Raw genomic sequence first — 14,612 nt, 5'->3', positions numbered from 1 at the left:
ACATGATATATGCTGACTAATATTCTGAAGGCAAAGACAATTGAATAAAAATAAGTTGTGGTCTGTGAGGGGGAAATAAGGTGGAAAATTTAGTTTTGAAGACCTCTGTAGGTTTTTCTTTTAAAATAATGTAGAGAAGGGCTATATTTTTAGGCTCTTGCCGAGGGAGTTCCAAAATCTAGGACCATCGAACATAAATGTACTCTTTATACTCTAAAAAAAGTTTACCCAATATTTGGTAAAATGGGAACATGCATGTTGGTTGGGTAAAAAGATACCAAATATTTTGTAAATTTTACGCAATGTTGCGGTGAAATTAACTCTTAAAACATGCATTTTGCCCAATATGGGGTAAAAAAAATACACAGCAAACATGCATGATCCCTTTCTACCCAATGCTGGGTAAAATTTTACTCAGTGTTTTTAGAGTGTACCAATAAAGTTCTAAGACGGGGTAAATGAAATTTGTTAGATTGTCTAGTGTGGTTAAAAAAATTATTGACCGATTAAGAGGAAACATAGAATCAAATACACGTGTGAGGGTATTTTTAAAATCAAATTTAAACATAAATTGTATATAGGTCGCTTATATGAAGCAACTTGCTTTAAAAAATAGTGGGTCTGCATGCATGAACGAAAAGCTGAATTATGAACATTGACATTGATTGACTTTATTACAAAAAAGTGAAATCGAATATTTTTCTCTTAACAATCATGAAAACAGGCCTATATCTCCATATTGTATGAACAATAGCCATATTAGAGAGGAGTGAGCACACTAAAAAAAATCTGTAGAAATGACTAGTAATAGGGTCAGCTGGGTGCAACTGTTATTCTAGTCATATTTGACTAGTTTCTAATGGAAACTTCTGATTATGTTTTCTTGATATTCACAAAACCATATTTTGTGTGAGATTTAAAAAAATAATTTAAACGTGATCATCTCGTTTAGCTAACATCCGAATAATTATTTTGTACAAGCTTGGATTCTTAAATATATTAGCGAATTGAGCGTGTTTGAGCAGATGATAATCAATAATCCGTATGGGCCATTTCTCAATAGCGCCCTCTTCCGAACTGTTGAAAGTCAGGTTGATAGTTGGGGCCTTCTGAGTGCAGGGATTTAACACAAAATAAACAAATCAACGAAAAATCCCCGGGGGGGGGGGGGTAGTCAAATATATTGCTGTACACACGCGTGACCAAGAAATTTCCAAACACCCTCTAAACGAGTTTTTCTCTGTGCGCAAAATAATCCCCTAAACAAGTTTTTCGCGGGCTTTATTTACACATTTTGGCCCCTAAACAAGATGTCGCCAAAATATGACCTCGGGGAAAAAGCTTTGGAAAAAATACCCTAAACACGTTTGGCTAGTCTTAAAAAAAATCTTTGGAGAAAAAAAACATACCCTAAATACGTTTGACCCCGCGATTGACCATTGACCAGTCTTTCAAAACCACCCTTTTTCTTGAAAATCGGTGTTTTTTATTAACGAGTCCACGCGCGGACCGCGTCCAAAACTGAAAAAACACCCCTTTAAACGCGTTTTCTTTGGTCACGCGTGTGTACAGCTAAATATTTTACTGCCCCCCCCCCCCCCGGGGAAAAATCCCCCAAATCTGACAAAAAGTAGGAAATTATGTTGACAATATAGCACTGGTGTCGATCCGTGACTTCATACTATTTTTTTTTTCAGATTCAGATTTTATTTCAAACAGAAATGACATAAATATTGAAACAAATCATTTTCAGTCAACAAAATATTTACGATACAGAGTCATTGTCATTATAATTATATTCAACAACGTCAATCATGAAATATGACACATTTTGTAGACAAAATGATATATAATTTTAAATAGAAATCTAAAGGAAATGTGGAAATAGGTCCCCCGCCCCCCCCCCTCTATCCGAGTGGGGGTGGGGATCATGAAACAATAGATCATCCCCCCCCCCCCCTTGGACAATCATAGATTCACAACACAAATCGACACCCGTAGGATCACCCTGGTGAGAGCTCAAAGTTTATAGTCTGCGGGCCGGCCCCCCCCCCTAATGTTTTGTTTTTCATATATAATAAGCACCAATAGAATAAAGAATAGAAAAAGACAATATGTAAGATTTAAAAAAATAATAACATTCTCGCTGTTAAAAAAAAAGCATTGCCGCCAAGGAAAGGGTAATCGCTGTCAATTCCTTTAAAAAAGTCTGATGACCTTGCTTTTTTATGAAAAATAAATGAAGCGTTTCCTTCCGGAAGTGCGGAGGTGCATTCATCGGGAGGGGGGGGGGGCACAGCGGCCCTTCCCAGAAATGCTTTGTGATTAACTATATGCGCAGGACTATTGAATAAAAATATCGTTCCAAAGCATAAACCTATTATTTAACTCATTCAGAAAAAAAATATATGTAATTGGTTAAGGCTACGACTGAACAGCGGCTTGTTGGAAAATACTTGTAGGACGGAGAATAATATAAGAATAATATAAGAATAAGTATTTTCTTTTTCATTTATTTTTTTTGTATTAACGATGTAGGCTTATGTTTTGTTTTGATCTAATATAAAAAAAAATACAGCTTTTAAACTACTTGATTAAAATAATCTAGAATAAATAATTTCCATGCCTTTGACAAATCATTAGCCAGGATTATTAGACATTGATTAACGAATTTTGAAAAATAAATATAACCCGGTGGAAGTATTAATTTTGAATTTTTTTTTGTTCTTATAAAAAATTAGATTCACGTATTTAATCTATTCATTTTTATATTTCACTTTAATAACTTTTATCAGTTATGAAAATAAACTGGAGACAAAAAAAAATTCAGCCAATTTTTTAAGATTTAGTGTCAGAAGGGCCTACTAGGCCTCTACGAGTCCCTTCTCACATAAAAAAAATTATAGTAACGATAGCAATATTACTATAACCATGGAGTAATAGGTCCATGCTATAACATGGGCCGCGGAACAGTTTTCAAAGTGGGGGGGGGGGGCTGACGGTTTTGGAAAAAGTGGGGGGCTGAAGCCCCCCCCCCCCCCCCCCCGCTTCCGCGGCCACTGTGTAATTATCATGTTATTTTTTCGTCGTCTTGTAGTAATGTAATTAATGTTAGTGATTGTCTGACTTAAGCAGATCACAAAAATCAATGAAACAGTTTATTATATGTACATGTATATAAAAACAGAGATTCCTAGTCTCTTAGTTTTTTAACCCTATATAATAAGCCTACCTACCTACTTTCGAATGATAAATCATAATACTAATGTCTTTTCAGCCGATAGTTTCTGTTTGAATGTCACTAAATATAACTGTGCATAAACTGTACTTGTTTTGTTTTTTCGTAAGTTTTCATTAAAAAGACCCTATGAAACTTAACTTATTAAGCTTCTGTACAGTCAAGTATAAGTATGGAAATTGAGACTACGGATTGTTGTCCTGATAAATAGGTCATAATCGATTATAATCATTCCAGCGCTGATAGTAATTCTCCTCGTTCACGCACACACTACATGTGAAAGGACGTTCATTCTGTACGGTAATTTTCCATCACGCACGTGTTGCTCGCTGTTAATCCAGACCTCCGGAATAGTTATTCTAATTACTTTGGTATCAATTGTGTTAGAATGACCAGTTTGTAAGAATAATAACTGCAGAACACGAATCATTCCGGTGTATGAAAATGATATTTTCTTATAATCTACAATACTCTCGAATTAGATATAACTTATAACCGAAATTGTTGATAGAAATATCAAGAAGGACTTCGTACGAACTAGTAGGGTAAATATTGGGTTGTTTCAGCATAGTCTTTGTCAGTCGAACACGTTTACGTTATGGGCGGGAGGGTACGGAGCAAGGCTAAGTCGCGTTCCCTAGTATATCTCTTCGATCGCATGGAAATGATTTTGGCTTGACAAAAAAAAGACTACAAAGTAAGGCTATGTTATCATTCAACATGACGTAGCGTTTGATGAACCAATAAGAGTGCAGTTTTACTTCGCGGCCCTGAAATATATTACGATCGAGGGCGCGGGCTGGAGCTAACCAGTCATTATTTTTTATCATCGGCCTTAATGACCTATCCCATCTCAGAGCTGGAGGATTCCAAATCTTTTTTTTTAAATACTATTATTCATGTGTTGTTTGGACCCTGGGCATAGTTGAATGATATTGGCCTCTCTAATCATTCATGTTGCATCATAATAGCCTGTCATGTCATCTGTTTTTTTTTTCATTCAAATTTTCCAGGGATTATAAATCATCTTTTCATTCAGATTCCAGGCCTATTTTTGTATGCACGTCAAGTAATATCCCAGATTATTAGTTCAAATACATATAGGCCCATGGTTTTTTTTTGTTCAGAATTACATTTTTCCAGGGTTAGATAATTCTTCTCATACTCAGATTCCAGTCCCGTTTTTTATTTGACTAGATTTATTAAAATTCTCTGCCTCAATATTGTAAAGAATCCTCTAATGTAAATAATTTCAAACGCAAACTGAAAAAAAGTTAATTTTACAATACTCACTAACGGGTCAATCTGATTAATTGATTTAACTTTACTCATTATTTGTATACGTATGTATGATTGTATACGTAGACATATATATGTTTTTTATGTGTACATGTCATAGGCCTATGTACTGCTTGTTTTTGTATACGAATATATAAGCATAGAGCTATTACAGATAGCTCTATGATATAAGCGTATATTATATTTAGTTTTTTTTTTCAAATGCAACTCGCCAAAGTACCTGCTCCTGCTGCTCGCCTTATTTCCGTTAATTAGTCGCACTGCACTCTTACCCCCTCCCCCATCTCTACAGCCCCTCTCTCCTATTGGTTATCAATATTTATTTTTACGCATTTTTCATATGTTTGTTTTGGAAAGTGTAAATAGACAATTACTATTATTGATACGAACTTTTTTTTTTTGGGGGGGGGGTCTGTGTGTGTAAATTAAACTTAGCCGTTTAGGGGCTGCCTTTCATGCAAGCTTTGCTTTTTTTGGCAAGTCCCTCCGTTTTTACTCTAAATTACAAAAATCAAGCTTAAGTTTTTAAATTGTGTTCACCAAATCTATAATTATGTTGTGATACTAGGTTTTGTAATATCACTTTGTTATGTTATGTTCAAAAATTGTGAAACGGAAACCAATAGATAAAATGAAATGAAATTTATGCTGTTTAACATTCCCACTAATACATACATCTTGAGTAAATAAGAACATAATAAATTTGAATAACGGAAAATAGGAGGAACCTATTAAAAACAGCATATAGCTTGCAAGCATAGGTTCCCAGAATAAGAATAAATAATGATCAAAAACTGCTAACGCAATGGAGAAAGATGAATGAAAATAGAAAAATAAAATAGGCCTAAGAGGTCTACATAATAGACATTACATATATTGTAATGTTCATGTTTACCTTGCAATAATAAATTATAATCTTCACGTAGCTTATAACATTCATTCTCAAATATTTTACAATAGAGTCTCAATCATAATAGAACCTGGAAATCGAATTTGCTTGAACAAACTTTTGAACTAGAACAAAACTTGATGACAACCCAGCAGCCTCCAAACCGGTCTCATCAAGCTTCGCTTCTACTCTGTCTACTATCCAGTACTAACCGGTTTTGAAAATGAATATACTGCCAAAGCTGAAGTCACCAATATATTACTCTGAGTCTCGATTATTATATCACAAAGTTTCTGGACTGCATTACTGATGTACTTGGTAATTACCTATAATAAATTATCTAAATGAACGTTTTAAAGGGGTAGATTTGTATGTAGTTTGTTATTTAGTTGATATATTTGATATTTTTGCGAGTAGCGAGTATATAATATATTCGCTTGTTATATTACACGTAATCCGTAATCGATGACGTGCCTATTCGAGCGTACAGCTGACGGGCCAGCTGAAAAGTTTGGGAAATTTCCGTCAGTCAGCTGTTTACATGCGATTTTACAGTGTGTATTTCGCAATGTGATCGTGTAGCTGGATGATCTATTTGTGTGTAGGAAATTATGGATTCCCGTGAAATTTGCAATTTTCTTTTGTTATGGATGTTGAAAATCGTGAGTCACGTATTTGATCTTGATTTATTTTGGATTATTTTTCGGTATTTATGCTGTGATAGTGATGGAAAGTGAGAAAGAGTGGGAGCTAAACTGAGCAGCGCTGGAGTGGATGGAAGTGAGGTGGACCCCGCGCCCCGGGGCTCAGCTGAGGTGTGGCTGGCGGCGAGCAGTTCTCTGACCCTGCTTGCGTTGCGAGTCGCTCATCTTGAACTTGAGCCGCGTATGAATTGCTGGAAATATTCATTTATTATGGATCTTTCAATCGTATGTTGCCCTGTGTTTGTGTATTATTTTGTGCGAACGAATTTAATTTCCATTTGTACTAGTCCATTGCAATTGGACAATAAAAATATCTGAAATAACCAACCGGTACTGAATCTGTACTGTAGTGTAGAGTCTAAGTACGTTAACTTAACTTTGTTAGATCTATTCTAGAATAATATGGTTCTACTTTTCTAATGTTGTAATAAGTTAAATAACTAATGTTAGTTAGGCCGCCTAACAAAATTTAACTTCGGAAGTTAGGGCTAGAGCATGTATAGAGAGGACTCCGTGATGATATTTTAAAAATATGATTTTGATATTGTCATTTCATTGCGGGACTGCCGGAGAAGATAATACCCAAGAAGGGAATTCCCTTCAGAAATGGACATTCTATTTTTTTAGTTTAAAATTTTATTAAATTGCATACATTTATACACCCAATGCGTATGATTCTATGAAGTTTCTATGTCCCCCCCCCCAAAAAAAAAAAAAGAAGAGAGGTTTCTCACCAGACCGATTTCATGTCTATCCATTCGTAAACACTGCAAATACAATAGGCTTGACCATTGAACCACTTCAATATGACGTAGCTTTGTGAGAAATTACTAAGTGCCGTTTTGACAAACAATTCATAGATTTAGGCCCTATATTATTATTTATTAAATAATAGAATTTATATATTAATAATTGTATATTATTATTACAATGTACTTTTTATCTTATTCCTGCAGTAAATGATCACACACAGTCATCAGAGATTTCATCTTCCTGTAGCTCAAGTGACACTGACCCCAATTCTCCATACCCTTTGGAGAATCTTCAAAAGTCGGACCAATCCATAGACAAGACTTCAGAGCTGCAATCCTTGGATGTTGCCAGCACTCAGACCGTCCAGGACCAAGTAGGTGTTTGTGGGGCAAGCTCGCCCATCCGAGGGAATTCCCCCACCCCAGACAGAGGGAATTCCCCCACCTTAGACGAAGGGATATCCCCCACCCCAGATAAAGGGAAATCCCCGACACCCAACAAGAAGACCCCTCCCCCTGACAATTTCTTGGCAGAAGGTTGTGAGTCATCACCTAATCAGTCATCCAAAGGTACAGCATCGGTGTCATCTGAGTCGGACAACCCTTGTGTGGAGGAACTCAGAGAGACTGATCCAGAAGTTGTAACAGAGTTCCTGTCTCAAGACACAATGGTCCAGGGCCAGGCTGCAGCGTACTTCGGGAGGAAGTCTGTTACTTCAGAGGATGTGGTCAAGTATTTTGCCATGCCCTCTGTGAATAACATGAAGGTGACCCTTGGCCTCGGCGGTGCTATCAATCTTGGATGCTCACCTGTCTTGCCCAAAAAGGTAAGAGAAATTCATTGGTATTGGTAAGAACCTGATGTGAAATACTTATATGTGGGATTGGTTCCAATATCCTAAAATGACTCACCCCAAGTTACCCCCCCCCCCTTCATAACGTCACATGGAGAAACTTGAGCAAATTGAAAAGCCACCATATACTGATTTGCTCTGAAATTTCTTTCTCAATAAGCTAAATTTTTATTTTATTTAACTGCAGAAAGTAACCTTGGGACAATCTGTGAATAGACACTATACATCATGTAACGAATAAATCCGGAGTTCCTGAATTTCATTAAATGTAAATGAACCTTTCCACTTCAACTAACCTGACAACATTTTTCTTTATCATTCTAGGGGAATACGTATGAGAGAGATTATACCTGTGAGAATCACAATACGTCGCCCTCGGACAACTCTGACGATGAAGACGTTGATATTGTAGATGATATGGAGGAAGCAGACTGGAGCTTTGATGAAGAAGGTAAGGGAATAATTTAGAGCACAAATGTATGTTCTGGCAGTGATTAATCACTGTACCGGTACTACATTTTTCACAAGTTACAAAATGTAAGTCAAAGTTACTGAAATCAGTCACTGGAATATTTGAAATAGAATTCAGCTTGCCTGAGTAAAGAGAGAGCTGAAGAAACTATGAAATATGGAGATTGTGAGGATATATGTCTGTCTCTGACTTTGACTGATTTTTTTGTTTACCAAATTTAAATGGTTGACTCATGTTGTGAATAAATGTACATGTTAAATGCATTCTTGATGGATGAAGCAATTGTCACTGACCTTGTGGCTTTTGAGTCTTGCCAGCAAATTTGCTTTTGATTTGATAATTCATGCCATGTACATTGTAGTTATAACTGTTCCATGCTAAAGAGAGTTGACAAGAAATGCTGCCATGGTGTGTGTTGAATAATTGAATCAAGGTCCAAAATGTTTGTGTCGAGGTTAGTCCACAATCAATTAGTGTCTTGGCTCATGCCAATGTAAATTTCTTTTACAGAAATGTGTTTTCTTCTGTGGGCCATTTCATAATGCTGTTTTGTAGGTTCCAAATGACTTTCAGCATGACTGGTGACCCTTTTTTTTAATTTTTATGTACATGTTGCAGACTCTGCAGTGCACGGAAGACATTGTTACAGTCATGCAGAAGGTTTTGCATAACTTTATGAACAGCTTTATGACACCCCACCCTTCTACCACAGGGTCAGGAATACATACATGTAGGACTTGTTCAGCCAAAAATTGCTTTTGAACTCAATAAGTGACTTAATGCAAATTCTTTCTGAATGGATCAAAGCTGTGCTGTTATTTACTTCACTGTGAGTTGGATTATTAATTTGTTACCCTTTTTCTCTTTCAAATCTCTTTACAGATGATGGAGCAAAGCCAGGAAAGAAGTGTCCTTGTTTCTTCAAGACTCCTGCAGGTAGCGAGAGTGGCAACAAGACGCCCCTGCAGCGGCAGAACACCAACCTAGATGCCCCTGGTTCTTCGTCTCTCCACTCCAATCCATTCTACACTATGTCATCTCCTGTGCTTCACTGCCCCGACTGCGAACAAACCTTCAATTGCCTTGTGGATCTCAATCGCCATCGTTTGAAACATGTCAAGGAGAAGTCTTTCAAGTGCACCCACTGTGACAAGTCCTTTGCCTTCAGCTTCAATCTAAAGAGCCACGAAAGACAACATACAGGAGAAAAGCCCTATGTTTGTAATAAGTGTGGACTTTCTTTCGTTCATGCCTTTGACTTCCATGAGCACCAGAGGGTTCATAATGGACAGGGTCACTTTGTCTGCAGAATCTGCTTGAAGTGGTTCAGCCACGAGTCAAAGTTCTTGCTTCACATCCGGAAGCACAGTAGCATCAAGCCGTTCAAGTGCAACATGTGCGGGAAGTCGTTCCACCGCGCCGCAGGGCTTCGTGCCCATGAACTCCTGCACTCTGTTCAGAAAGAAGACAAGCAGCTGTTCCCATGCCAGTTCTGTGATCGCATATTTGTCCGCCTGAGTCATAAACAGATGCACGAACGAATCCACAGCGGAGAGAAAGTGTTCCCCTGCCTGCACTGTGGCAAGACCTTTACAGACTTATCAACCCTCAAGGGACATGCTTGCACGCAAACGAATGGAAACCAGTTCAAATGTAACATTTGTAGAGAGGAGTTCCTCTCCCTCCCACTCCTTGCATCTCACTCCAAAGTCCACGCAACTCAGAAAGCATCAACGCCGAGAAATGCGCAGGTCCCGTCCACAAAGTTCAACACGTTTAAGCGGAAGGGCCCCCTCGCTGACGCCAAGAGGCGATTCCCTTGCAAGCTCTGCAGCAGAGTGTTTTCCAACAAGCGACTGCTGGACGAGCACGGAAAGATTCATCAACGCGAGCACACACCGTTCATGTGCAGCGAGTGCTGCATGACCTTTACTCACGCGAACTATCTCAAACTTCATATGACCATGCACTCGAACCAGGATTCTACACCGCGTGAGGGACAATCTGCTGAGAAAGCACACGTGAACGGCAAGCCGTCCCCCTTGACGGTGAAATCTGGGAGTTCTTCCCCGCTCAACGTGTGTCGATCAAGGCAGAGCAGTGGAGAGCAATCTGCCAGCCCCTCCCCTGTTTCCGTATGTCCCCCAATACAGATCAAAGCAGAACCCCAGTAACATTGTATAATCTTTAAGATGTTAATTATTAAAATTATTGTACTCTGATTTACTGATTTACTATTTAGACCTTCATTATGAGTGAGTTTTCTTTTCACAGTGCTACTGACCTGAAATTTATTTCTGGCCTAAATGTATTGAATACATGTAAAATGGTAGATAAATGGATTTCTACAGATAGAAACATTATGGCTTTACACTTGCATGAAACTTTTTTTTTTAACAAACTCACAACATGGAGATAACTGAAGATATCATGCAAGGTGGCAATACGCCAGTATTGAAGAGAAACAAAGTTTTTCAAAACCATTAATCATTTCATTATAGAATATCATAATTTGAAGTCTTCACATTGCAACTCCCATGAAATTGTAATTCCATCAAAGATGGCTTTCAAAGTATTATGTGAGCTACATCTGTATGCTGCTTTTTGCACCAATTTGGTATTGTACTTATTTTTTTTTTATTAGTCACAGGGTTATCAAGTTCATTTTCAGCATTTACAAATGTCCATTTGTAGCAGCTTCTTATCGCCACTCAGCCCTGTGCCATTTTCAGTAACGTTTTTTTGTTCTTACAACTATGCCGCTGGTCGGCTTTTGTATAGTGAGCTTACATATTTGTAATTTGTACATTATGTAAGTGAACTATGATAATAGAAGATGAAAATAAAACCTGTTAATGGCAACTCATTCGTTTTTTTATAGTGTAAGCATGATGACACCTTTTATTTGTTTATATATTTTTATTGGGGATACTTCTGACAGCTTAACTGCCTGAATCTGCAACATTGGATAAGCTTCTGAGCATTTCGCAAGCTAAATCACCCGCCGCCCCCGAGTAATTTTTCCCCTGGTTTTTATTTTAAAAAGAAAGTTGGGAAACTATACTTCCACTGATAATTTAAAGAGGGTCTCTATGCAGCCATGTCTATTTTTCATAATGGAAAATCAGAGTTGCCATGGAAACATGTTGATTCAACTCTGAATATCATTACCCCCCCCCCCCCCCCCCCCACTCTCCTTGAAATATCCACACTTTTTGGGGTAGCAGGCTCTGGCTGGTAAAATCTGAATATCTGAAATTTTCACATTGCTGAACTCTTAAATACATGTATATGTTATAGATGCCAGGTTCCTATAGAAAGTGCTTGATCATATATCCATTAAAGTCAAGAGTCTGAAGATTTTAATAGCACATAAAATATAATTGTATGCTTTAATCCCTCCAATATCATAGTTATGTCTATTACAATGCTGTCAACGAAATTGATTTCCGAGGCTAACTAATTTCCCAGTATGATTTTCATGTAGACATCTTTTGCATGGTTGGTTCTATTTCCTATTACTGCCAGGAAGGAAATGGTTTATTATTAGCCAAAGAATGACTAAAATAAACGTGTTGCATGTATACTCATCAATAGGCCATGAATTGTACCAGTGGCAATTCCTTGCATTGTACTAAATTGCATTGTGATTGTGTAACTTGTTATATACTTCAATTGCTCTGGTATTTGCATGCGATTTCAAAATTTTATTTCAGACATGCACATTATCAACAAGTGCAATTCGTATCATAGAAAACTCGCTTATACCTAGATGTCGTTCCCACTATCGTGATTTGCGCCACGATTCAAACGGCGCAGTTAATCGTGATCTTATCATATCGCACCAGGTCAGTCGTGGCAATCACCGATCGTAGAAAAAAATTGAATGGTTTAAAAATTTTAACGATCAGAATACAAAAGGCCAATCGTGGCTTTCGTAAAGGATTGCACGACGGTGGAAACAAGGTATAAGCAGTGGAGATGATACCAAACAAATTGTGAAAATATGTACTAGGTTGGATTACCTGTAAGCAAGGGGCCAGGGTAAGCTTTAGACAAGATATATGCATGATTTCCGTACTTTATCAAGTTCCAGAGAGTGTTTCAAGAACATTTGTTGTCAGTGGTTGTCGCCGACAGATGTTGTAAGCTACTGAAATCCTTGCATCTGATTGGCTGAGAGCAATAACTCTGAAAAAACCACTGACAAAACTTTTCATGAAAAGCTCCCTCCAAGTCTACAAATTTCATCTGCATGTGCCACCTCTAAATATCTGGGCCCTGATGCACGAAAGATTAATACTATGATCAATTTTAACCATGTATATGGGAAGCCAGATGCAAAGTTGTTGATTGTAAATATTCTTTGTATCGTGTATTGTATGTTACAAGGCCATCTGTGCTTCGAGATTGCAATTGATGGTAACTAAAGCGATTGCTAGGGAATGATTGAATACTCATACATTAAGCACGCGAGGACATGGAATCTGATGTGTGATGTGCTATATGATAACCAAGTATTAATATTACTTACAATTACAAACTAAACACATTTACTGGTCTATCTAAATGAAGTTCCTGTGGCGCGTATATCTTTCATCACTAATATCTTACACCATAGGCAATTCTTGAAATATTTTATACTATTTTTAAAGGATGCACAGCATTTCATTATCTATTCCTATGTCTGGCTGCTATTACTTTATGTTTTGTATTACAAAGAGTTGAAAAACTACATGGAAAAGGAAAAAAGTTTGTGAATAAAAATGTCAAAATATATCAATATAATTTGTGTATATTTTTTTTATCTTTTGGAGTTAATGGTCCGTATTCTGAAGTCAAGTTTAACTTAAACTTTGGTTTAAACTTAAGGTTTAAGTATGGATAGCCAATTGTTACACAAATCCCTAACAGTAGATATATCATATTTCAGCTCATTTGGCTCTCAAATCATTCATAATTATCTAGGAAGTATAAACAGATGATTGTCTTCACCATCGATGAATCAGGAAAGAGCACAGTAAACATAAGAAACATACAACTTAATACCAATTTTGACACCTTTGGCTTCCCATCATTTTTAGCAAAGAGTTAGACCATGGTCTAAGTTAAACGGTACCAAGTTAAACCTGACTTCAGAATACGGGCGAATAGGTTTTTATTTCTTTTATGATTTTATTTCATTTTTTTTTTTTGGGGGGGGGGTTCTCGGGTGCATTGTCAACGTAGGAGTGGGGATGGGTTGGGAGGGATAGAGAGAGGGGGTAGGAATGAAAGGGAGAGGGTGACGATAAGAAAAAGTGTGAGAGACGATGTTAAAGCATGTGGTGAGAGATAGTGACCGATTGATCAGAAGAGGTGGTATAAAACGTGGAAAAAATATTGTAGTACGTAGGACCCAAGATATTGAAAAGCAATTCACACTATTCGATTATTTTCACGAAATTTGTAATATCAGGTTTATAGGAGAAAGAGAGAGCTAGAGAGGGTGGGGTGGGATAATTAAGATGAAGAAATTTTTGGAAACTTAATCGCTCCATAAACATTGAGCGAACAAGATGAACTCCATTAATTGGACGTTTACTTATCGAGAAATAATACAGAGAACCCACCCCCACCCTCTCATTGATGATTGGTTTTATTACCTCATGGTATTAGGCGGATATATTTTTACTATGACGTCACAGACAAGCGTCAAGTTCTAAGACAAGTCGGCTAATTCCCAGCTAATCCGCCGTACAATGAATAGGCAAAGAGTCTGTAATCTTCAAAAGAATTTGTTTCATTTTTCTTGTTGACTATGTTGACCGTACGTTGAATAGCCCCTTTATTGAAGTTTCCAACGAAAATTGTCTGTTTTTTTAATGCATAGTAGCTAATAATTATCGATTGGACTACCTACATTACTGTTGACAAAATAATCCCCAGTGCCGTGATGTATTCAATGGATTAAAGATGCTGTTTAGACTTAAAACACTTCTAAACCGGTTCGACCAAGTTCAAAGCGGTTTCACGCTTTAGGCTTACACGCAACGATCACAAAATAAAATATACAAGCTAAGACAAAATGTAAGATGAACAAACGCACTAATTAGCAATGATTATTATATGTGGGCCATCCTGGGAAAATGGGTATTATAGGTGAAATTTTGGATTTTGTGTTTTTTATGTTTTCTGGTACATGGACACATGTACAATGTGTATACAAAATATTAGAGTCTAATTCATATTTAAATTAGAGATATGGCCAATTGAATCAGGGGTACCCCCCCCCCCTGCCTGGCTGTATGGGTCGTCATGGTAGTCGGGCTTATTATTCATCTTTTCATGATATGGAAATGTTGGTTCTTTTGTAACGCCCAACATACCTGGCATAGGCGAGGTGATCTTTTGTAGTGCAAACA

General features: G+C 37.3%; 1 protein-coding gene across 1 annotated transcript; it reads left to right on the top strand.

Annotated features, from left to right (window-relative positions):
- The first annotated feature begins 5,975 nt into the window (after positions 1–5,975).
- LOC129266181 (oocyte zinc finger protein XlCOF6-like) lies at positions 5,976–12,996 on the top strand. The gene is made up of 4 exons (XM_064103851.1): positions 5,976–6,088; positions 7,087–7,709; positions 8,061–8,187; positions 9,091–12,996. Exons 1-4 carry the CDS (start codon positions 6,073–6,075, stop codon positions 10,380–10,382), a joined length of 2,058 nt encoding a protein of 685 aa, XP_063959921.1. The 5' UTR covers positions 5,976–6,072; the 3' UTR covers positions 10,383–12,996.
- The last annotated feature ends 1,616 nt before the right edge of the window (positions 12,997–14,612 follow it).

This window comes from Lytechinus pictus, chromosome 8, assembly GCF_037042905.1.
Source record: "Lytechinus pictus isolate F3 Inbred chromosome 8, Lp3.0, whole genome shotgun sequence".
NCBI classification, from domain to species: Eukaryota; Metazoa; Echinodermata; class Echinoidea; order Temnopleuroida; family Toxopneustidae; genus Lytechinus; species Lytechinus pictus.
The sequence above is the reverse complement of the archived record's forward strand: the minus strand, read 5'-3'. Positions and strand labels throughout refer to the sequence as shown.